At 51.1% G+C, this 20,884-nt stretch overlaps 9 protein-coding genes across 9 annotated transcripts; 4 read left to right on the forward strand and 5 right to left on the reverse strand.

Moving 5' to 3' along the window:
- Positions 1-11: 11 nt before the first annotated feature.
- HER10_EVM0008861 (amino acid permease) lies at positions 12-1,040 on the reverse strand (the record flags this gene model as incomplete). Its single annotated transcript, XM_035478369.1, has 2 exons — positions 12-790; positions 848-1,040. 2 exons carry the CDS (start codon positions 1,038-1,040, stop codon positions 12-14), a joined length of 972 nt encoding a protein of 323 aa, XP_035334226.1.
- Positions 1,041-1,284: 244 nt separating this feature from the next.
- Positions 1,285-3,108, reverse strand: HER10_EVM0007862 (amino acid permease; the record flags this gene model as incomplete). The annotated part of the gene is made up of 1 exon (XM_035477403.1): positions 1,285-3,108. Exon 1 carries the CDS (start codon positions 2,929-2,931, stop codon positions 1,285-1,287), a length of 1,647 nt encoding a protein of 548 aa, XP_035334144.1. The 5' UTR covers positions 2,932-3,108.
- A 368-nt stretch (positions 3,109-3,476) lies between these two features.
- HER10_EVM0010682 (agmatinase) lies at positions 3,477-5,627 on the forward strand. Its single transcript, XM_035480134.1, has 8 exons — positions 3,477-3,646; positions 3,704-3,789; positions 3,845-4,012; positions 4,069-4,174; positions 4,246-4,372; positions 4,438-4,579; positions 4,635-4,785; positions 4,836-5,627. The coding sequence occupies exons 1-8, from the start codon at positions 3,556-3,558 to the stop codon at positions 5,090-5,092; spliced, it is 1,128 nt and encodes a 375-aa protein (XP_035334352.1). The 5' UTR covers positions 3,477-3,555; the 3' UTR covers positions 5,093-5,627.
- A 100-nt stretch (positions 5,628-5,727) lies between these two features.
- HER10_EVM0006153 (carboxylesterase) lies at positions 5,728-7,393 on the forward strand (the record flags this gene model as incomplete). The annotated part of the gene is made up of 2 exons (XM_035475746.1): positions 5,728-7,284; positions 7,343-7,393. 2 exons carry the CDS (start codon positions 5,728-5,730, stop codon positions 7,391-7,393), a joined length of 1,608 nt encoding a protein of 535 aa, XP_035334035.1.
- A 1,593-nt stretch (positions 7,394-8,986) lies between these two features.
- Positions 8,987-9,591, reverse strand: HER10_EVM0000133 (uncharacterized protein; the record flags this gene model as incomplete). The annotated part of the gene is made up of 2 exons (XM_035469928.1): positions 8,987-9,307; positions 9,379-9,591. The coding sequence occupies 2 exons, from the start codon at positions 9,589-9,591 to the stop codon at positions 8,987-8,989; spliced, it is 534 nt and encodes a 177-aa protein (XP_035333632.1).
- An 863-nt stretch (positions 9,592-10,454) lies between these two features.
- On the forward strand, positions 10,455-11,871 carry HER10_EVM0003345 (uncharacterized protein; the record flags this gene model as incomplete). The annotated part of the gene is made up of 7 exons (XM_035473025.1): positions 10,455-10,659; positions 10,714-10,733; positions 10,787-10,820; positions 10,881-10,954; positions 11,029-11,402; positions 11,458-11,553; positions 11,628-11,871. 7 exons carry the CDS (start codon positions 10,455-10,457, stop codon positions 11,869-11,871), a joined length of 1,047 nt encoding a protein of 348 aa, XP_035333844.1.
- A 228-nt stretch (positions 11,872-12,099) lies between these two features.
- HER10_EVM0012730 (uncharacterized protein) lies at positions 12,100-13,914 on the reverse strand (the record flags this gene model as incomplete). The annotated part of the gene is made up of 5 exons (XM_035482118.1): positions 12,100-12,156; positions 12,231-12,588; positions 12,675-12,800; positions 12,853-13,437; positions 13,496-13,914. The coding sequence occupies 5 exons, from the start codon at positions 13,912-13,914 to the stop codon at positions 12,100-12,102; spliced, it is 1,545 nt and encodes a 514-aa protein (XP_035334499.1).
- A 2,029-nt stretch (positions 13,915-15,943) lies between these two features.
- Positions 15,944-16,757, forward strand: HER10_EVM0010869 (uncharacterized protein). Its single transcript, XM_035480315.1, has one exon. The coding sequence runs from the start codon at positions 16,015-16,017 to the stop codon at positions 16,540-16,542; it is 528 nt and encodes a 175-aa protein (XP_035334374.1). The 5' UTR covers positions 15,944-16,014; the 3' UTR covers positions 16,543-16,757.
- A 176-nt stretch (positions 16,758-16,933) lies between these two features.
- On the reverse strand, positions 16,934-20,737 carry HER10_EVM0008336 (spindle pole body component alp14). The gene is made up of 4 exons (XM_035477863.1): positions 19,971-20,737; positions 17,703-19,917; positions 17,269-17,648; positions 16,934-17,213 (listed from the first exon to the last, which is right to left on the reverse strand). The coding sequence occupies exons 1-4, from the start codon at positions 20,025-20,027 to the stop codon at positions 17,187-17,189; spliced, it is 2,679 nt and encodes an 892-aa protein (XP_035334182.1). The 5' UTR covers positions 20,028-20,737; the 3' UTR covers positions 16,934-17,186.
- Between the last annotated feature and the right edge of the window lie 147 nt (positions 20,738-20,884).

A 20,884-nucleotide genomic window follows, 5' to 3' on the forward strand; every position in this document is an offset into this window, starting at 1 on the left:
GGAAACAAGATTCACTTCTCCAAATTCAAGAAACTCCACTGCTTGGTTTGCAAAAGGCTGTAGAGAAATTCCAAGGTTGGAACCAGCACGCCAAGTTTCTTCGCGGTTTTGATAGGATTTCCCAAAATCACCTCGATCTCCATTGGCTTCTGCCTCACCGCGTCAACCTGCATACTCGGCTTCAAACGGGCTTCTTTGGGCGTGAATGCAACCATGTCATCCAAGATCTCATCGGAGAAGATATGCCCCGCTGCTCGGGCAACTGCCACAACATCTCTCATGGCTGGGCGGATCAGGGTATCCAGACCACCAGCATCCTGAATGGCGCCCGAGTCCAAGTTCGTTATGGCACAGACGGTGTTGAAAGAAGCGTTCCAGATGAGCTTTCGCCATCGGAACCAAGAAATATCCGTCTGGATGTTGCATTTGGCACCACCATTGTTGTAAATCCGAGCAAATGCGGCGCACGCGGTGGTCTGGTTCTCAGGTGTAAACTTTGGATTTGGCCAGTACGCAAGCTGAAGGATATCTGGGTCATTATGCAACATCTCGCGTCCGTTGAGTTCGCACCCTATCAGCGGGACGCCTGAGAGTAAAATGTTGTTCGGAAAGGCTTCGAGTAATGGTGGCTCAATATCAATGCCGTTCTGAACGAGCACGATTGATGTTTGGGGTGCAATCGCGGGACCAATGATATCTGGGATCGAGTACACATCGGGCAAGTTTTTCATAGCCACCAAGACGAAGTCGAAAGGGCCATGCTGTAGTGCGTCTTCTAGATATCTTTCCACTATGGCGCGTCAGTATCATTACGTCTAGGACGGGATCGAACTGATAAGCGACTCACTGCGATGGGGTTTCCAGCCAGCAATTTCACCGTGGTCAATGCTCTGGATGTGATAGCCTTGGGTCTGGACTAGATCATAATTGGACCGAAGAATAGCAGTGACCTCGGCGTTTCCGGAATTCTGAAGGGCAAACGCACACATGGTTCCCACAGAACCGCAGCCCACTATGAGGACTTTGACTTGTTGCATCATGGCGATTCGGTTGAGTAGCGAGGCTAAGGTACCTAGGTCAAAGGGACTGGAATGGGAAGATGGTGGCTATTCGATGCACTGAAGCCGAGAAACTTGTCTAATATTGTTCATTCTTTATCTCAAATTACACAGTGTCTTATCAAGTATCTAAGTCATTATCGCTATCAAGCCTCTCAGCCTTAGACACCTATTGGAGTCGGGCAGGAGACTGCGACGCCCTATCACTCATACATCTGTCATCATCCTAAGATCGACCTACGTGGCGCTTGAACCGCGCTCGCAACCCTTCCTTGGGCTCCTCCAATGACTCTTCTGCCTCCAATTCTGCGAGTCCAGTCTTGAGGTCCACCTCATGAGAAGAGATGGCCCAGGAATCAGCGCGGTGTAGAAATCGATGGACAAAGTAGATAACGATAAACAAAGGCAGTCCGATGTACGCAGAGAGAAAGTCTGCCACGGACCAGCGAGATGGGAAGAAGACAGTGAAACCGTTAAGAAGACACAGAAGTCCGAACATGATTAGCGAGATGTATGACCCAACAGGCTGCAAAAAGGATCGTGCGACAAGAGCTGATTTCGGCAAATTCTGAACGTCACAGGCCTTTCGGAAGCGGATGTAGATGATTCCGCAGCAGACCCAGGAGATGAAGCCTCCAGTGTTGACGAGATTCAGCAGCCAGTTGAAAACGTCTGCTGCGTTGGAGTTGACGTTCATGTAAGCCAGAAGCGAGAATAACGAGCTGGCTATGACGGCGTAGATGGGAACTCCTTGCTTGGTGCACCGCTTGAAGATCCGCGGGGCGCTTCCTTCACAGGCCATCGAGTACAGAGATCGGCTTGCCAGATAGAGGAACGAGTTGCCGGCAGACCAAGCGGCCGTAACTACGACGGCGTTGATTACGCTATCGAGTCCCTTGATCCCCGCGTTCTTGATTCCCACAACCCAGGGAGAAGCCGCGGCTCCAGAGCTTCCGCTGGTAAGGGCCGGTGCATTGGACGGGCAGATGACCGAGATGGCGATGGTACCGCCAATGTAAAAGACAATCAACCGCCAGAAGAAGTTGCGGGCGATTTTCGGCAGGTTTCTGCGAGGAGACTGAACTTCTCCGGCAGTGACCACAACCATTTCGGGTGAGAACGTGAATGGAAGCACACTGCTGAGGAGAGTTGATAGGGCGGCCACGAATCTGCCGGCGTCTCCTTGAACGATCAGCTCCTTGGTAGCGCCGGGGTCCTTCCAGTACCGGAAATAAAGTCGCTCGTGGGATGGACCGCCGCCGAAGAACAGAACGATTGAAAGGATCAGCAGACCAACAATGGTCAGGACTTTCAGTCCAGCGAACCAAAACTCCGTTTCGCCGTAGAACTTCACAGGTAGAAGGTTGAGGCCCACAACCATTACCAACATGATCGTGATCCAGACGGCGTTATTGACATTCGGATTCCAGTACTCAATGACCAAGGCTGATGCCGTGAGCTCGAATGGAACGAAGATGGCGAAAGAGTAGAAGTAGAGCCATCCCATCATGAAACCGAGACTTCGCGAGACATATCGGCTGCCGTAGTAGTTCATGGTGCCGCCTGGCAGCGGAAGGTACGTCGAGATCTCAATGACTGCAGTCAAGACCATGTAGATCAGGGCTGACATAACGACATAACTGCCAACGAGGAAGGCCGGTCCGCCACGGGCGAGGGTGCTGCCGGAACCGACAAAGAGGCCGGTGCCGATGGTTCCACCAAGAGCGATGAATTGTGCATGTCGGGCAGAGAGGCCGCGCTTGGTCGAGAGTTCCGCAGTTTCCGTAGCTTCGATTGATTCTGGATGAGATGATGCTGCAACATGGCCTCCGACCTTGTTGTCGCTGTCGCCTTCTGTCTTTGTTTCCATCATATTTGCTTGCAGATGTTCGCAACAAGGAGAGTGCGACGGCTCGAGAGTTAATGATGCAGAAGTTCGGAGACAGGGATGTTGATAGGGTTCATTGAACAAGCTTTCCCGAAAAGCTTCACCTTGAGTCTCTGACTACCATCAAACGACTTGACATGTTACCTCCCGACTGCATTTATATTTATACTTAAAGAACCTTGTAGATATTGAATTCACCATACTTTGAAGATATTCGCGACTCATTTGTCTAGCTCAAAGAGATAAGCCAACCTCTTATCTAAAGGCGCGCCTTAGCCCATGATAGCGCGTGAAACATCCCCAAAGATATCGGAGTCGACTTCCAGGAGTCGGCTTGACCGATGTGGGGGCCCTATTCCCGGCCGTTGGTGCCGTCGGAGTCTCTTGCCTTTGATTAACTCTAATCGTCTGATAGGTGCATCAAGGCTTCAACCTATCGGCCTCGAATCGGCGTTGGTTCTCCTCACTCCAGTCGTCATCTGAACATGCACGTCTTGTCGGATATTATTTAAGCAAATCATACGATGAGCATCATACAAAAATGTCACCTACCAAAGCCAGATCGATTGCGAAACATTCAAGCCAAGGAAACCAATACTCACGTTCACTATGCGTCTTGCAGATGCAATCCTACTCTGCGCGGGTGCTGACCTTGCAGCTGCCCTAAATGTTGGCCCGAACTATCAATATCCCCTTGAAGGTATGTTCAGCTGTCTCGGTGGCTGTTGGCAAGGTTCTCAGCTAAGCCTCTCCCCAGATCTGGACAAAGATCTGCCCTTTTCCCAGCCTGTGACATTTGCGCACTTGGAATGGCAACGTTGTCTAGCGGAGTCACACAATAAGGTATATTACCTGCAGCTCAAAAGCCATGTGAGGTTTCATCTGACCCCGAGGCCAGCCTCTAGACATTGCCGTTCTGGGCTTCCCTTATGACACCTCTACTTCCTACCGTCCAGGCGCTCGCTTCGGCCCGAGAGGTATTCGGGCTGGGTCGTCCAGGGAGAAGAAAGGGCGTAGTTACAATACCGTGTGGGAGGTTGACCCTTACGAACAGGGGCTGGAGATTGTGAGAGCTTATCCGATTGAACATCTTCATGGATCATGTAGCACTAACACATAAAGATCGACTGTGGAGACGTGCCCATCACGCCATTTGATGCCAGCCATGCGTTCAAGCAGATGGAACAGGCGTATCGACAGATTCTCTACCATCCGACCACCGATCAGAGTAAGTTAAGTTCACTGATGTTGGCAACAACGGACATGTAAGGTAGTCGCAGCCTCTAACCTCCATTCTAGATGAATGGGAACATCCCCGCATCATCAGCCTCGGAGGTGATCACTCTATAGTCTTGCCAATTCTTCGCAGTCTGAAGACCGTTTATGGACCCATCTCCGTCATCCATCTCGATTCGCACCTTGACACGTAAGGCTCCTCTCAACAATCGCTACTGGCTTGTGACATCGATCACTAACAATGCTCATGCGCAGATGGGATCCTTATGAAGGCTACACAGGGATCGTTTCTAACCAGTCCGCCATTACCCATGGAACCTTCTTCTGGCATGCGAGCCGAGAAGGGTGCATCAGCAAGGGCACCAGTGTTCATGGTGGTCTGAGGACCAAGCTCTTCGTGAGTAGCGACTCATACTAGTTTTACGGTGATTGACTTATCTGACATAATGCAGAGCCCGAAAGACTATGAAATCGACAGAGATGTTGTCGGATTCACCATAATTGAAGCCCATGAGATTGACGATATTGGCATGAGTGGCATCGTCAAGAAAGTCAGAGACGCAGTTGGCAATACGCCAGTGTATCTTTCTATCGACATTGATGGCAAGTTGGACCGCCTCATCATGACGAATATTTGACTAACAACGCTACAGTCCTCGATCCGAGCATTGCTCCAGCTACTGGAACGCCAGAGTCAGGCGGCTGGACAACGAGAGAGTTGAAGCGATTCCTCAAGGGTCTTGAAGGACTCAACCTGGTTGGTGCTGATGTCGTCGAAGTCAGCCCGCCTTATGACTCTGTGGCCGAGACAACTTCCGTCGCTGCCGCTGACTTGATTGTCGACATCCTGGCTGGCATGACGAAGAAGAAGACTTTTGATCCGCCCAGAAACGAGAAAGACGAGTTGTAGTCACCGCGTATCAACAAGGAGAGAAACGCCATTTACTCGCCGTAAAATCATTGCGACAAAGTAGAGAAACTTGGCTGCTCGAGAAAGTCGAGAAGAACCGGACTATTGAGGCCATGAGCTGATGATATTTTTGAAAAGCCAGTCATGTTTTTGCTCGCTCACCTCTCCCCGTTTTGGCAAGTTATCCGTACTGCCAGGGGGCTTGCTGACGGTGCTTATGGCGATTTACGTAACCTCGTCATCCCCCCTGCTCCCTCAATTCAGTAAAATATGAGGATGCTTGAAAGTCTGCAACTCATTACCATCAGCCCTGTTGAAAAACTACTATTCTAGGACAAGGGAAATCAACATCTGGGGAAGAGAAGATCATCCAAACTTTGAAAAGAAGCATAAATGTGCCTGGGGCTGAACTCCCTAGAAGATTGCTGCAACATCACCGAAAATCCGTTGTAATGGGCTAATCCAGAACGGTCTTCAGTGGGGTTGACAAGGCCTTGAGGTCGTATTTTGTAATTAATACCCACCTTGAAGAAAACAGTGCTGGATGGCCATCTCCTTTTCTTCCGGGAATCCCATCTTGTCAATATGCATTTCACGTTCTCTACATCTTGAAGGCATTGGCCGATTGAAACAATATGCACTTCATCGACATGTCGCCATCAGCTGCGGCCCTTGCCATGCTGTTCGTTGGCTTGTTGCCCTCGGTCCTGGCAAGCACTTGCAGCAACGCAACTCAATCTGCGCCTCACGCCCGTATATCCCAAGGTCTGGTCAAGGGATTCCATGATGCAAGTTGCAACTCGGTATTCCTAGGCATCCCATTTGCTGCCACAACAGCTGGCGAAAACCGATGGAGGGCGCCGCAAGATGTGCCAAAGTCCAACGCTACGTTGATCGCAACCTCATATGGTCCTACATGCCCTCAAGCGATTTCTGGCACTCTCTACAGCCAGCAAGACGAGGACTGCCTCAACCTCAACATCTGGGCACCCTCGACGGGCGAGAACTTGCCTGTGTTCGTGTACATGTATGGAGGCGCAATGGTCACTGGTTCCAGCAGCAACCCTCAACTTCAAGGGTCCAACTTTGCCCGCAACGGTGTGATATACGTCAACTTCAACACCCGCGAGAGTATCTATGCCTCGCCGCACTCGTCGGAGCTCAGCGAGACGTCTCCCGAGGAATCACAAAACTTCAGTATTTTGGACGTCGAAAAGGCACTTGACTGGGTCCGTGACAACATCCATGCGTTTGGAGGCAATCCCGATCACATTGTGTTCGGCGGTCATTCGTCCGGAGCTGTCCAGGTCGATCACTACCTCTGGAACCACCCAGATTCATGGCTCAAGGGAGCAGTGCAGATGAGTGCGAATGCCATGTCTGGGCCAGCATATGCGCCAGCCAACCAAGGGCTCGACGCCGTAGCGGCTGAGGTTGGCTGTCCGAAGGCAGGGGATAACCAAGTCGAGTGCCTGCGCAGTGCCGACTCGTACGCTTTCCAGACAGCTGACTTCAACTCGACCTTCAACACGTGGTTCACTCCCGTCATTGATAACGCCACAAGGCACTCTGGTTATGCTGCAAGGTTTGCGGCCGGTCAGTATGCATCACACGTGCCCCTCCTTACGGGAACTTCTGATGGTGAGGGCACCATCTTCAGCCTGGTGTATGGCGCCGAAAACAGCAACTTCAGCTCTTGGATCAACACTTTCGATGCGGATAGTGCACACATTGAAGATGACGTCCTATTAGCAGCGTACAATGCTTCTGATTATGAGACAGAGTCCCTCAGAAGTGGAACCCAGTATGGCGATGCCCGTTTCAACTGCGCCGTTGACTATCTGCTTGACCTGCGCAGTGCCAAGCAAGATACCTGGGTCTACAGATTCTTCGGAGCTTACGACAACGTGGTTGGGGTTCCGGGCACGGCACCCACACACGGAACCGAAGTGCCCTTCTTCCATGGAGGCAACGAGTGCTTCGATTCACTTACGGGCGTAACTGAGGCACAGCAGGCGCTGGCTGATTCCATCCATGGTTGGTTCGTGGACTGGATCAAGAACCCGGCTGCCGGGCCTGGATGGGCCAAGGGGTCACCTCAGTCTGGGCCTTTGGTCAAGCTCGGAGTCCCTGGAGACGAGTTGTCTGCCATTCAGGGGTCAACCGGCGATTTCAACGCTCGCTGCAAGTCGGTACGTATCCTGCAATATCTTACTCCCTGTATGAGACATCTTACTGATCATATTCCAGGTCTACGCACCTGCATTTCCCAAGTACCCGGTCATTCAGTCTCCTCTCTGAGTAGTGTTCTGGCGTACCTGAGCATGCGAGTTCAGCACCGGCTCCGGAGATGGAGGCAGAACTTCGGAGATATTGATGAAGAGGGCTGGATCGCGAGCATGCATGCATTTCTGATGATGTTTAGACTGCGCTGTTCATGTACCTACTAAATTCGAAGATATCACAACTTCCTTCTTTTGGACCAGTCCGAAAGTGTTATGTTGCAGCAACTTAAAGTTGTCCATAATTACTGCTGCGTTTCTCACTGTTAGGCTATAGCAGATCACATTGTGACATTATTCTCGCTTCCAGTACATAGGGCGACAGGCTTCCCAAAGAACTGAGTAAGTATTTTGTTCATGGTCTGCGGAGAAACCAGATGAGCACCAAAGATCCTTCAGGAGCCGGTACCCTGCCAGAATGCATCGCGAGCTTCTGAATCAGCAGCATAATAGGAGAGGGGGCAATCACTGGGTTTATCTATCAGCCAAGTAGGTAAAGAGAATGGTGTGATCATCTTGCAGTCAGTTGATATCCAATCTGCAAGGTTCATACATACATACACATCGTCTTTCCTCTATATGACAGCACAGTGATTTGAGCCATCGGAACACTCCTCATATGCAAGTACCTTGTTGTAAGCGATGCCTCCTGGTTCAAGCACAAATTTCACGATAGTTAGGTACTAGATGGACGTGCATGGACCCTAGTCACTTGCTGCTCGCATACAGGCGAGCCTCCTCTTCGCTCGTATCTGTATTCTTGGGGTTGTTCTTCTGCCAGACGGCTACATGTCTCTAACTTGACTGATGCTCTTGTTTGTCATGTCCGAAAGTTGATGTACTACGGCTGTCCTCGTCTGTTTTCTTTCTTTCTTCCTTTTTCCTTTGCTCAGTAATCATACGGAATGTATCCGTGTTTATGAGCAGAAATTGATGGTCCCCGGTTCAAAAGGCTGGTGAAATAGAAATGCCCCCGGTTCCAACAGAAAACGGTCTGCCAGGGGTTTACGTGGTCCTTGTTCGCATGCAGAATCGAAAGACACTCCACACCCTTCACTATCCCAAGCGGAAAGACTTTCCGAGAGGTCACCTTGCAGACTCCATTTACTCTTACGCGCAGTGTTGGAATTGGCCTTGATCCTATGACCCTTGCTGAAGAGCCCGACCGGAGAGACGGATATGACCCCCGTCGCCGCGGATCCACTTCCGCCCGGGGGTATGACGGTAAAGTGGGATATAACTTCGGCAGCATATGACCCGTCACATTTGATGCTTTGATTTAACAACAACCAACAGCACATTCTCCCAGTTCAGAACATATTCCGCAAAGCTGCCGGGAGCCTTGTTGCCACTATCGCCAAGATCCTACAAGTCATTTCTCATCAAAGAAAAGAGAGAGGAATTGGCAGCACATTGCCAACGAGCAAGATGCACATGAGCGGGAAGTAGACTTGCGGATGACACGCGGCCAAGTTATGTACCAAACTTGAAGAACCAACAAATCTACTGGATTATTACATGTACTTGGGTCTCCGATAAAATTACTCCATACGGCAGGTTCCTCTCTCTTGCAGAATCTAAGTTGAGATAACTGGTGGATTTCCACCAGGCCCTACAGGTACGACTCAAAGATTCTCTGAAACTTTTCCCGCGTGGCCTGACTTCCTACCCACACATCCTGCTTCCCATCAACGATCTCGATGTCGGTACCAACAAATGTTGCGACCATGCCGTTACCAAAAGCACCCTTGTCGATGAAGACATGTTCGTCAGGCTCAACAACAGCAAGGTAGTAAGGGTGAGAAAGCATTGCCGTGAGGACCGCGGGAGACTTGTACAGGAACATAGCAATGCCGTCAAAGTCAACGGGGACGGTGGATGCCGGCACGGTTGAACCTGCCTCGGTGGGAAGAATCTGGCCACCGACTTGGATCTATGACAGAATCAGTTTATGCTCATTGTCGGCTCCCAGCAATCCGAAAGCCAAGGCTCCAATTCACAAACCTGCTGGTAACGCGTGATGTTGAAGTGCACAGCCAAGGGGGCGACCTTGGGGGCGTGCTGGGTCTGCCAGTAGTCCCAGAACTGCTCCTGGGTCAAGTTGGTCGCTCGCTTGACGTAGGTGACCATCTGCGCCTGCCCAGTGTTTGAGCATGCGGCCATGCCGCTGACGATCAGCGTGGCTGCGATGGTGAGCGGGACGGAGAGGCGGACCATCTTGGCTGGGATTAGGTTGAAGATGAGAGTGAGAAAGGATGAAGAGGTGCCCGGGTACCTGGACTTGACTTGTGTCTCCTGGGGTTTCAGAAAGAAAGAATGGAATGGATCTGAGCCTTTATGTCTTTCGATCTTGGGTGGATTCCGGGCCGGGGCTCCAGCTCAGGTTTTCGGAATCCAATATTGTTCACACTACCATGCTCCATTAAGATTGGTCTTCAAGGGTTGCTGTTGTTTGCGTCGCTTGCATAATGAGTATCTCATGGTTCGGTTCTCGCGGTTGATCGATAGAGCGTCTAGACTCGTGGTCCGGAATCTACCAACTGTGCCACTCATTCTCTCACAAGACGGTCATTCGATCCATTCCGGTTGAGAACGCAAGGGTTTGAGTAACCAGGTATCACATCGGTCCGGATGTTCAACTCACATTCGCGAAATTTGCTGCATGTAGGCAGCCCTGTCCTGCGTTTCTTGGCCATCTGGTGTGTGAGAGTGCAGGCCAAGGCCCATCCGAAAGCCAGGGCCCATGCAGTTCTCCAGGCCAGGGACGGTGCTCGTGTTGGTTGACAGAAAACGGGAATGTGATAGCTCAGCCCGCCTTAGAGTCTTTCCCAGTCGCATCAGTCATGTTTAATATAATTCGAGGACCAGATCCTCGTCATTTTTCGTGATAAGGTTAGCAGAATGAAAAAAAGAGCTCAAGCAGATCAGAGGATGGAATGTGCACATTGCTTAAGTACTGAGGGTTGCAGCTGTTTGTTCGCGTAGTATGCAGGGATGAATTTGTCGCCAGTCTGTCTTTTCTGATTCTCCATCTTTTCTTCCCTTGGCCACGTGAAGACCGTCAACACTTGGTCATTCTCATGGCCGACTTTCCAGTCACCAATGGCATCACAACTGTCATTAAGGCTCCCGGGGGCTACTTGGTAGACTTTGAGCATCCGCAGCAACAGAAAGTGCTCGAACACTACCTGGTATTCGGTATCTTGGGGCCCTTGGCATTTTTGACTCTGATCCAGAGATTCTACACCAAATTTTGTCTGTCCGACGGCCCAAAGATCGACGATTGTGAGTGACTTGGCATCACACAACCATGCTGTTATTGACTTTCATTCCCCACAGTTCTGATATTCTTCGCATGGGTAAACATCTGACATGACGCTATCTAAACCCGAAGGAAACTGATTCTCTCAAGGTTTGTTCTATTGTCATGCAGTCGGTGCAAATATGTAAGATGCTATACCTCCAGGTTCTTGGGGCTCGATCAAGACACTGACATCGTACTTCAGGGTCTATATCGATAGGGGGGCTGGGTCATCACGCCTTCGAAATGTCCATACAGATATACGAGAAGCATATGCTGGTTAGCGTTCCGGTCGATGTCGAAACGGATGCTGTCGATGTCAATTTGCCTTCAATTCTGACATATCCTCATAGAGCTCCTATATTGTTGCCCCGGTGTTTATCACCTGTAACGGCTTGACGAAAACTTCACTCTTGACCGCCTATCTCAACATTTCACCACAAAGATGGTACCGAAATGCGATCCTGACAGCCATTGCAATGGTTGCTGCATACACTGTCATCATCGCATCACTTCTTCTTTTCCACTGCCAACCGATTCGCACAAACTGGGACCCGTACACCTCCGGAACATGTCTCAACTCAGCAGTACTTTACATGGCCATCGCCGTTTCCAACATTGTTTCTGACGTTGTACTTTTCATCATACCGATTCCCATGGTCCTTCGTTTGCAGATGCGGCCGGCTGTCAAAGTCGGAGCCGTGCTCATGTTTGGCATTGGATCCATGTACGAGTACCACATTTCAGCCTACCGAGGGAATGCATACTGATTTCCTGCCCAGAACTGTTACAACATCTGTCGTCCGCATGATTTACTTGCAGTCACTTCTTTCATCCAACGATATTCCATGGGTAGCAGCCCCTGCGAATGTCTGGTCGTACGTCTTCAACCCCGTCCTCTTTCAAAGCCTCCAATACGCCAAGCTTGTAACTTACGACTTCCCGCTTTAAGTTTCGTCGAGGTAAATCTATTCGTAATATGCGGCTCAATGCCTACCCTGCGCAGGTTCTTCCGTGCAATGGATCCCAGATTGATTGCCTCGGAAGGATCGAGAGTGAAAACAAGCACTCATGCCAGTGTTTCTCGTGGGCCACGCAGCAGATATTCGCAGTTTGACGTTGAGATGGATAGTATTTCAAGCGAAAGTGCAGTTCTGGAGGAAAACAAGCAAAGGAAAACAAACATGACGGAGTAAATGAAAACTCACGACAAGAAGAAGTCGGGTAATTAGTAAGACATTCGAGAAGCTATATACAATGCCGCTCTAAGAAACCCATTTAAGCTTGGTGTCAAAATGATATCCCTTCCAAATCTTTATTCTCTTTATCTTTCGAACTGTTTGTTTTTGCGTTTGACATCCAATCTTACACAAAACTTTGCGTTTGACAAGATTACACGTATCCTTACATCCTTTTCAGTTTGCTCATCTACGGCGTGCTTTCTTCAACTTGACGAGATGATACTTCGCAGCTGATAAAGCCTAGATAACACAAGGCCTGGTAAGCCCTGTCTACAGAGTCATGAAGTAAAGCCTCGAGTATATAATGATCTTACCTGTCGAAACACCATTCCGACGCTTGCAGGATCGTCTACATCGCAGTCGAGATATCTTACAGCGCCTGACTTAAGTTCAGTCTGGAACCCTCGGTAGCTAGAGATATCGAATGAGCCATCACGGATGATGTTTTCAACGGTGTTGCGATAAGTGCCAATGAGGAAACGGGGAACATCTGTCCAATACGTGGAGATCTCAGACATCTCAGACATCCAACTATCTGTCCTCATCAACTCGGGCTTCCTGGAGAGGACAAGAAACGCGTCTGCGAGCTCGTAGTGCTGTCTCCTGAAGAAAGGATTGTCTTTCAGGCCTGATATATCGTGCAGTTCGAGGTTCAAGGAATCACCGCGCAAGCTAAGTCTGTCAGCACAGGGTTTCCACGGACTGTCCCTTTGACCCACGCATCAGTGAGTCTTGGGGCGCTAGCTGACGCTACGTACCGTACCGTTCTCCGAGAAGAGTGAGCGGACCCCGGGATATGTTCGAACTTGGTGGACGATTGTGAATTAGAAAAAGTATGGACCATTTCGCTCTTGAGAGATTCAGCGTTCCCAATAATCATAATGCTGAAAATATCAATACCAGAGCATCTGGGTAGTATGATTTCATTGAGCTTACGTGAAGGATTCCATGTTCTCTGTGTTCCAGAAAGACGAGGATCCCATGTGTATGCGATCGTCGGCTACGTAATGATGTTTGGCCAGAAGAACTGCGAATGTTGATCCCGGGGCGATCCTATTGACATCCTTCAAGGTAATTGGTAGTCTAAAAGCCGATACTGTTGAAATGTCACCGATGCTGAGCCCCGAGAGCATGCTCCATCCAGTTGTCGGGGCTGTGGACGTTGTGAATGAGAATCTGTCAATTTCGCGACCTTCGGTACGATTGTATACCCTCGATTGAAAAAGAATGAGCTCGAAGTTCCACTTTGATAGGGTCATGACCATCGATCCGGCTAAGGATTGTGGCCTCCGAGAGATAGCTGAAGCGGAACTGACACTGACAGGGCGATTCACTTGATCGTAAACGGTCCGCCTCGTCCTCAAAGAACTAGTGTCCTTGAATTTGACGGATCTAGTGTCCCACGATGCTTCACTATCAAGCAACTTTAACAGCTCGGCCAAATTTCGATTTTGTTGGAGAACTTCATCCACTTTTGCTAGCATAGTCATTTGAGCGCGAGAAGCTTCTTCTTGAGTCTCACTGCAGGTCATCGTCAGTCCAATCGGGGACAGACCCCGCCCAGATAACCTGTACTTACCTATTGAGGATTGTGATCATCACCGCCAGGGTTGATTTCTGAGACTCAAGCTGAGGAAGGAGATTGATGATCTTCTTTTCGTGCCAAAGCGCCCACCAAAGCCGAGACCGCAGCCCGTCTTGCTGACAAATAATGGATTCAAGCTTGGAAAGAGTAAGGACAGCATGGGTGATGACGATGGAGAGATGATCGAGCTGAATCATGCTTTTGCGGGAGTCGGGAACGTTATCCAGAGAAACAAGTAGCGTTTGGACCGAAGCTAGAGTCATCTTCATCTCCTCGACGATTCGAAACATTTGTGTGACCGTTTCGGGGGCGTCAATTGCGCTCGAGACAAATTTGGAGGTTGTGCTATACACCTTGGCAGTGGTAGCCAAGAGGCCAGCAACCGAGCCAGCAATACTAAGAGGGTCGGCCATTCTGCATAAACTCTGGCAGTGGATATAATGACTGGAGAAACAAAAGCAGAACTTGGAACAGAATTGATACCGGCATGGGTTAATCCTTAGTGGGGGTCTCGGGTACATATGGTCTTGGAGGCACCAAATCTGCATGCGCATGAAAGAAGACAGCCCAATGAAATTATGCCTAGTGATCGAGGCTGACAACTATTGTGTGTTTCCAGTTCTCAACTGCGAGTTTTCATTGGCTGTGTCTATCCCTAGGAGATCCAGAGGCTTAGCCCCTCTTACCACTGGCCAGATAGTAAGACATACAGATCCTACTCTCGCTGGTCTGGTAGAGATACAAGTCAATACCAGCTTATGAAGTTGAAACAAGTAGGCAGACGCAGTCTGTCGCCTTACAAATCCGGAATGCTGCACATCAGCGAACCACGCCCATGGAAAGGTCCGTCACGAAGTGGAACAGAGACTTCAATGACAATTACTGCGCTTTGCACAGCCAGGAAGGATCGTGGGGGTATCTCATAATTACTCGGCCTTGCTTTGAGACAGTACAATTTCAACATATTGGACTTTCAAGAAAAGCACTTCCAGTCGTGATGTCTACCAAAGTAGCCAGAGGGCATGGTACCTGCCTGTTAGCACTTGCTCCGGAGCAGGCGCTTATCTACATGAACACCGCTCTTCGAGATAGCAGCCACTTCTTGTTGCTTACTCAACGTATTGACACCGGAGTGAAGATTCCACTCACAATGCCGCTTCTTCAACGGCAACACATCGTATTTGGCCTGGCCTGAAAGAAACCCGTGGGGCACAGCAAGTACTAAATCTACGGGACTTGGAACGATGCTCTGCGATGTCGGTGGACCCAAGAGGTGAGACCTGTCTAACTAAACCAAGTAATTTCATGGCCCTGCCAAGCGAATTCATAAGCCCTCATCTAGGGACATTCCAACTTACCGAATCAAAACTTTCGGAATTGGCATCTAATGGCACAACGGTTAATCAAGCGCCTCATGAGGCTCAGAATAACTTGTTCGAGATGGATAGAATAATGGTCACACAAAATGGCTACTCGAAGAACAATGGCACAATGGCGCATGCTGGATTTGATTGGTTCATTCAACAGGAAACTCGTAGTTGCAAATGTTCGTCTACAAGAATCCCGACAAGCAGCCCATCGACCGCGTCAAGCGGGGCCGCAAACCCGGCGTCCCCTCTCGGCCCCCGAACCAAGCTTTCTCGTCCGGACTTCCCAACGTCAAAGCTCCCCACTCCTCACACAATGACACAGTCAAACAGTACCGAAATTTCAAGTAAGGGAACCCCCACCGACTTCCAAAACCTTCCAACACGCTCAACGCTCCGAAACCACACACGAGTTCGAAAGTTGGTCTGATGTTCCCGCCACACGATGACCTCACCTAAATCCCAAGACAACCGTCAAGAACCTTTTGCAAACCCCTCTTCTGAGCCCACGGCCCCCGGCCTTCGGGAAGACACTCACAAGTGGGTGACAGAATTGATTCCCTGCTATTCATCTTCCCCTTTCACTACTCATATTATAATCACTATCCCTTTCTATATCAAGGTCCTTCTTAGGTATATACGTAGAGAAATACATTCTGTTTAATGGATATTAATGCTAGTGATAATAGCGGTGGAACTGCTTGTCGCATGTGGCGAGCGGAAATCGATTTTGTCACCCACTTGACTCACTACCTTACTGTGCAGCATGTACGCCTCTTGAACTTACCGACGAACCTTTCCCCGGCAGTCTGCAGCCAGAAGGTGTCAAAACTGGCAGTCAATGACACTTGACACCGTTGTGGCCCGCACGTAACGCACGCGGCACGCCCGCACCACACCGCACAGGTGCGAGTTGTTTGGACTGTTTCTTGCGATCCCCTCTTTTTCCCGATCCCAACTCTGATGCGGCCGGTGGAATCATGGAGAAAAAAGCTTCTTTCGTCTTCGGTGGGTGGTATAAGTCCCCAGACTCTGGAACTCCCCCACCACCTCACCATCCAAGTCCAAGAAACCCCGACAGTTGTCATTGTCACTCGACTCTCAAGCCATCATCACAACAACCACACAACGAAACACCACAAAACAATGCATCTAACAACATCTCTCCTCGCCCTCCTCCTCCCAACAACTCTCGCCCTCCCAACCGCAAAAGACAACAAAGTCTTCGCCCCGACCCCCGACTCACCACCACCCCACGATCTGGGCATCCACACGGGCAAAATCGGCGTAGACAACGTCGACCTCTCCGCCCTCCGCGTCGATCCCGTCCGCGTCATCAGCAGGATCAAGTCCTCGTCACACTTCACCTCGTCTCTACTCACAAAACGCCGAGACGTGCTGCTCGAGGAACATGATGGACGGATCAATATCGCGAAAGAAAAACGCTCGCATATTCAGGTTGATCCGGTCGAGGTGAATGTTCACATTATGAGGCCATCTGTTCATACGATGCCTGTTAGTGGGAAGAGTGCTAAGGTGGAGGAGGTGCAGAGGGAGACGGGGAAGGGAGAGAGTGAGGCTGTGAAGGAAGTGGAACCGAAGCCCAAGTACATTCCAAAGTTCATGATGGATTATAGTACGGCTGGGTGGTTTAGGCATTTTATTCGATTCTAGGGAAGTCGGGTTGGGACAGTCAGGCTTGGCTCAGGGCTGTCTCGACTTGGATTTCTCGGCTACTACGCAACATTCACTTCTTCCTGTGTTTATTGGCTTGGTCAGCAAGTTATTCGTGTACATGAAGCTTGGGTGGTATATCGTCGTGTACTTCGCGATTTGAAGGGTGGTTTTAACTCTTGGGCGCATTGGAGAACTGGATGGGAATAGGTGACAGATTTCTAGTCAACTACCGCTGATACAATCCTTACCTTCGTAGCTAAGTACGATGTTAACGGTGCAATGAGATCGGCAATGACACGCTCGCAACTGCCAAGGGTATCATGCCTCCATTGTGACTAGTATCGCAGGCTCTTATTCATAATCATCGTTAATTAAGTACACTCGCGCCCCTCGAGGTTATACAAGCGAGCCGACAATAGAGGTGAAAATGCATAACTCATACAGACGAAAATTGCCTGTCCCAACTGCAGGCCGGAGATGAGGTATGGGGTATGCTTCCGACGCCAGTGATATGCAACCAAGAACACGCAGGATTCCCCCCCTTTGAACCGTGACCATTACAGACCCCAAACAAAACCCCTCTTCATGTTCACGTCAGTATCCAGCGGGCCATCTGGCACCGGGTGGTTCGGCGGTCGAGCTCAAGGACGGGCAAATCCTTGTTTCGCCTAAGAAATGTTAGTGATGAGAAATAGATGACACCAGATCGAGGGAACAACTGACCTTCATTTGTTCAATCCTGGCTTTCAGTTGGCTAGTCACTTCAGCTGCACGCTTCCAGCTTTCCACACCGTTGTTGTTCGAGTTCATGCCACCGCCTCCACCGCCGCCGCCAGACGAGTATGATGGTGCCGGTATATCATCAACGGGGGTGGCCGCAGAGCTCCTGTAGCCTCTAGCAGGGCTGCCGCGTCCGGAAGATGCACTGCCCGTATACCTAAGTTCGGGACTGAGTGCCTTCGAGCGAGGGTAGTGATGGTCTCCGTTCTCCTTCTCCTCGGACATGTTGCTGGCATAACTAACACGGTTGTGTCGAGCAGAAGATGAACCGTAGGACGCGTCGCGGTAGATACCGGCGTCGTCGTGCGTAGGCGAAGCAAGACCTGCGGTCAAATCAGTACATGAACACTCACTGATAGAAGAAGCTGCTATCTTACCTGGGCTGCCCATGCCTGTCCTTGAGTTCAGGGCCTCGGCGTGGTTGAGCGCTCTCTTAAGGCGATCCAGCTCCCGTCTGAGGCGATCGTTCGTCGACTCCGTGGCCTCTGCATCACTTCTTGCACGAACCAGCTGCGTCTCCTTGGCCTTGATGCTGAGGACATCACGGGTATGGTCTTCAATCAAACCCGCATTTTGGTTCTTCAACTCTTGAATCTCAGACATGTACTTGCTCCTTTCATGCCTCATTTCCTCCACTTGGCGTGTCAGGCGCTCGTTTGCCGATCTGAGTTCTTCGAGCTCAGCCCGCTCCATTGCCGTGAGTCCGCTGGAAGGCGGCGGCGATGCAGGAGGCATCTGAACAGGAGCGGTAGCAGGTTTCGCAAGAGATCGTCCTGCAAGACCACCTCTGCCGAGGCCAATGCGAGGCTGAGGCGGGGGAGGGGCAGGCTCATCATCGTCGGGCATAATTGGTGCCGCAGCAGGGCGTCGAGGGGATCCGGCCGCCGCTGGTGCACCGAGAGGGCGCTTGGATTTGAGGCCGGCCAAGCCCGACGGCTTCGGCATGCCCATCTTGGTGCCTGCGGGTTTGGGACGAGATGAAGCTTGTGGGGAGAGGGGTTCCGGGTCTGCGGGCGGCGGAGCGCTTGCCGCCGGCATAGCCGGTCTCTTCATGCCCAGGGGCTTCTTCCCTCCGACGACCTTCTTCGGGGGCGGTGCCTTGGCAGCTGGCGGGGGTGCCTTCGGCTTCTCCTTTGCCTTGACTTCAGCCGTTTCGAAGAATTCTTTGATTTTCGTCTTGCGGATATCATCTAGGCCTTCCATGTGCGGACCCATACCGCGCTCGCCAATGATCTTCATAACAGTGCCCAAAATCTCAGCACCGCCTGAACGGAGGCCCTCGCTGGACTCGGTCAACAGTTTCTTGCCTGCCTCGACGATGGACGCGATCTCGGGCTTGCTCGGCACATCGCGTGTTGTTCTCAGGCAACGAATCAAGAACTTCATAGTGCCCTCCTTGATCTGGGGGTTCTTGTGGACGAGGTAGGTGTTGATGTCTTCGAGACAGTCAGTCAGACTTGTCGCCAGGAAGACTTGGTCAAGCGCGGCGCCGAGAGCATCCGCCACCGTTGCCTTCTTCTCCTTCAAGCGTTCCATGATGGGTTGCATCACAGTAGTGCGGTGTTTCGCGTAGCCTTGACGCAATCCCTTGGCCAAGACCTCGATACACTGCGCGGCTTGAGTCACAACAGCAACGTTGGCGTCCTTCATGCACTTTGCCAGCCCTCGGTTGATCTCGTTGAAGTCGCCATCCTTGATTCTTGGCACGTTGATTGCCGCGTAGAGACCTTCCACTGCTTCCTTTCTCTCCTTCCATTTGGACGAGGCCAAGGCTTCGTTAAAGTTGGCGGGGATCTTGCCAAAGACATCCTGGGGTTCCGCCAGGTCGAAGGCGTCCATCTCGGCAGGTTCCTCGCCATAGTCTCCACCATCATCGTACTCGTCGTCGGCTCCGGGCGGGGGCGCACGTGCCATGGCGGCTTGTTGTGAGCGCAAGAATCGTTCTTGCTTCGGAGCTGGCTCGGCCTTGATCTTTTCGAATTGCGCCTCGAGGTCGGTCTGCTGAGTGGGTTTCAAATCACCCCAAAACATGGGCTTCATGGCTTCGCGCAGCCATCGGTAGAATTCGACAGCAAGGTTCGTCGCGGCAGCACGGACATTCTTGTCGGCATGACCAAATGCCTTGGGGAGGACCTTCAGAACGGGCTTGGGGTCGACGGTCTTGCATCCGAAGTTGTGGTAGATCGCGGTCAGAGCGGTAATAGCCGCGGCGACAACCTTGGGTTGCTTGTTGGCAAGCGCGGGGATAATCTCTTCGATGACTGGGGCGGCAACATCGAGTTCGACGAGTAATAGAAGGGCTTCGAGAGATGACTCCTTGGCAGCGGCACGCGTTGACGGCAAACCCTTTTCGCAGATAGGCCCTATCGTAGTTCCGCGCGTCCTTGTGCAGTGTTCTTTTCCTCCGAATTTAAGAAACGCGCAGTACGCCGCCAGACCATCTTGTTGGGCAGCAACGTTGGAATCGGCGACGGCGCCTTTCCAGAGGCCCGAGTCGGAGAGGAAGGGTCTGAAGGCATTGTCGTACTCGTCGGCAGTAGCAGCGAAGGCTTTTGCGGCGTCTTCATAGGCCTGCTTTCTGACTTTCCAAACCTGCGGCGCGTCAGCGCATCAAACACGGCGCAGCAGAGGCGGCAACGTCATACCTTGTGGGTAAACCTATCCTGGAGGGGAAGGGAGCTAAAGTCTTCTTCTTCAGCCATCGGAATGGAGGCTTGCTGGCGGGGTATAGGAGGGACCGGTTTGGGTGGTGGAGGGGTTGGAGTAGTAGGAGGAGGAGGAGGAAGAAGAGCTGATTCGGGGGAGCAGTTCTCCTTGTCGTTGATGTCTGGCTTTCTGAAGCTAGCTACACGTCTGATTAGCCTCGAGAGGGAACGAGTATGTTTGAGATGACGGTCCATATTGAGGAAGAAGGACAGTCACAAGCTGCAGAACGCAATGGTATGCAGGCTGCCGGCAGCTGCAGGCGCAGTGACTGGCGATGTCTGTGGTAATATGGGCGCAAGAGACTGGCATGACTTACAGAATGATGGTCAAGCTGGACCAGATCAGGTGAGTTCGAGGTTGTCGCAGCAGCCAAAGACTTGTTGATCGTCAAGCCAATGTGGGATTGGTACCTGGCAGTTGGCGAGGTGGGTGCGAGCTGTTGAAGTATCCTTTGAGCTGTTGGAGATTGCAAAGAAGGTTCCTAGGAGTGTAGGAATAGGAATAGGCAAGGGGAGAGCGAGATATCTGAGGTATGTGCGGTGGTGGTTCTCGTGGAAACAAGGGACCGGGACTGGAGGAAGTCAAATCAGGTCTTGGAGATGACAGAGAAAAAGGAGACTAGAGGTAGTTCCCGTAGCGTGGTTGTTGCAGGTGAAGGTACAAAGCCAACGTCGCCAGTCTGAGGGTTGTGGAATGTGGAGGAAAAGTACGGCTGGGGTTTCTTTTGTTTGTGCTGGTCCGAGGAGCACAGGGAATTTTGGTTGTCGGGACAAGGGCGGAGTGGACGGGCCCAGCAGGTGCTTTGCTTGGATGGGGTTCACCGTCCACCTCAAGGCTTCTGTCCTGTCAGGGT

Source organism: Colletotrichum scovillei (genome assembly GCF_011075155.1).
Source record: "Colletotrichum scovillei strain TJNH1 chromosome Unknown Contig00005, whole genome shotgun sequence".
NCBI classification, from domain to species: Eukaryota; Fungi; Ascomycota; class Sordariomycetes; order Glomerellales; family Glomerellaceae; genus Colletotrichum; species Colletotrichum scovillei.

What these genes read in the sequence shown, in the direction of transcription:
- HER10_EVM0010682 (XM_035480134.1), top strand. Translation starts at nt 3,556, where the DNA reads ATGCGTCTTGCAGATGCAATCCTACTCTGCGCGGGTGCTGACCTTGCA. An exon ending in CTATCAATATCCCCTTGAAG is followed by an intron (nt 3,647 to 3,703) that starts GTATGTTCAGCT and finishes GCCTCTCCCCAG; the next exon opens with ATCTGGACAAAGATCTGCCC. An exon ending in CCATCCGACCACCGATCAGA is followed by an intron (nt 4,175 to 4,245) that starts GTAAGTTAAGTT and finishes CCTCCATTCTAG; the next exon opens with ATGAATGGGAACATCCCCGC.
- HER10_EVM0008336 (XM_035477863.1), bottom strand. Translation starts at nt 20,027, where the DNA reads ATGGCTGAAGAAGAAGACTTTAGCTCCCTTCCCCTCCAGGATAGGTTT. An exon ending in AGGATAGGTTTACCCACAAG is followed by an intron (nt 19,918 to 19,970) that starts GTATGACGTTGC and finishes GACGCGCCGCAG; the next exon opens with GTTTGGAAAGTCAGAAAGCA. An exon ending in CCAGGATTGAACAAATGAAG is followed by an intron (nt 17,214 to 17,268) that starts GTCAGTTGTTCC and finishes AACATTTCTTAG; the next exon opens with GCGAAACAAGGATTTGCCCG.
- HER10_EVM0010869 (XM_035480315.1), top strand. Translation starts at nt 16,015, where the DNA reads ATGCATCTAACAACATCTCTCCTCGCCCTCCTCCTCCCAACAACTCTC.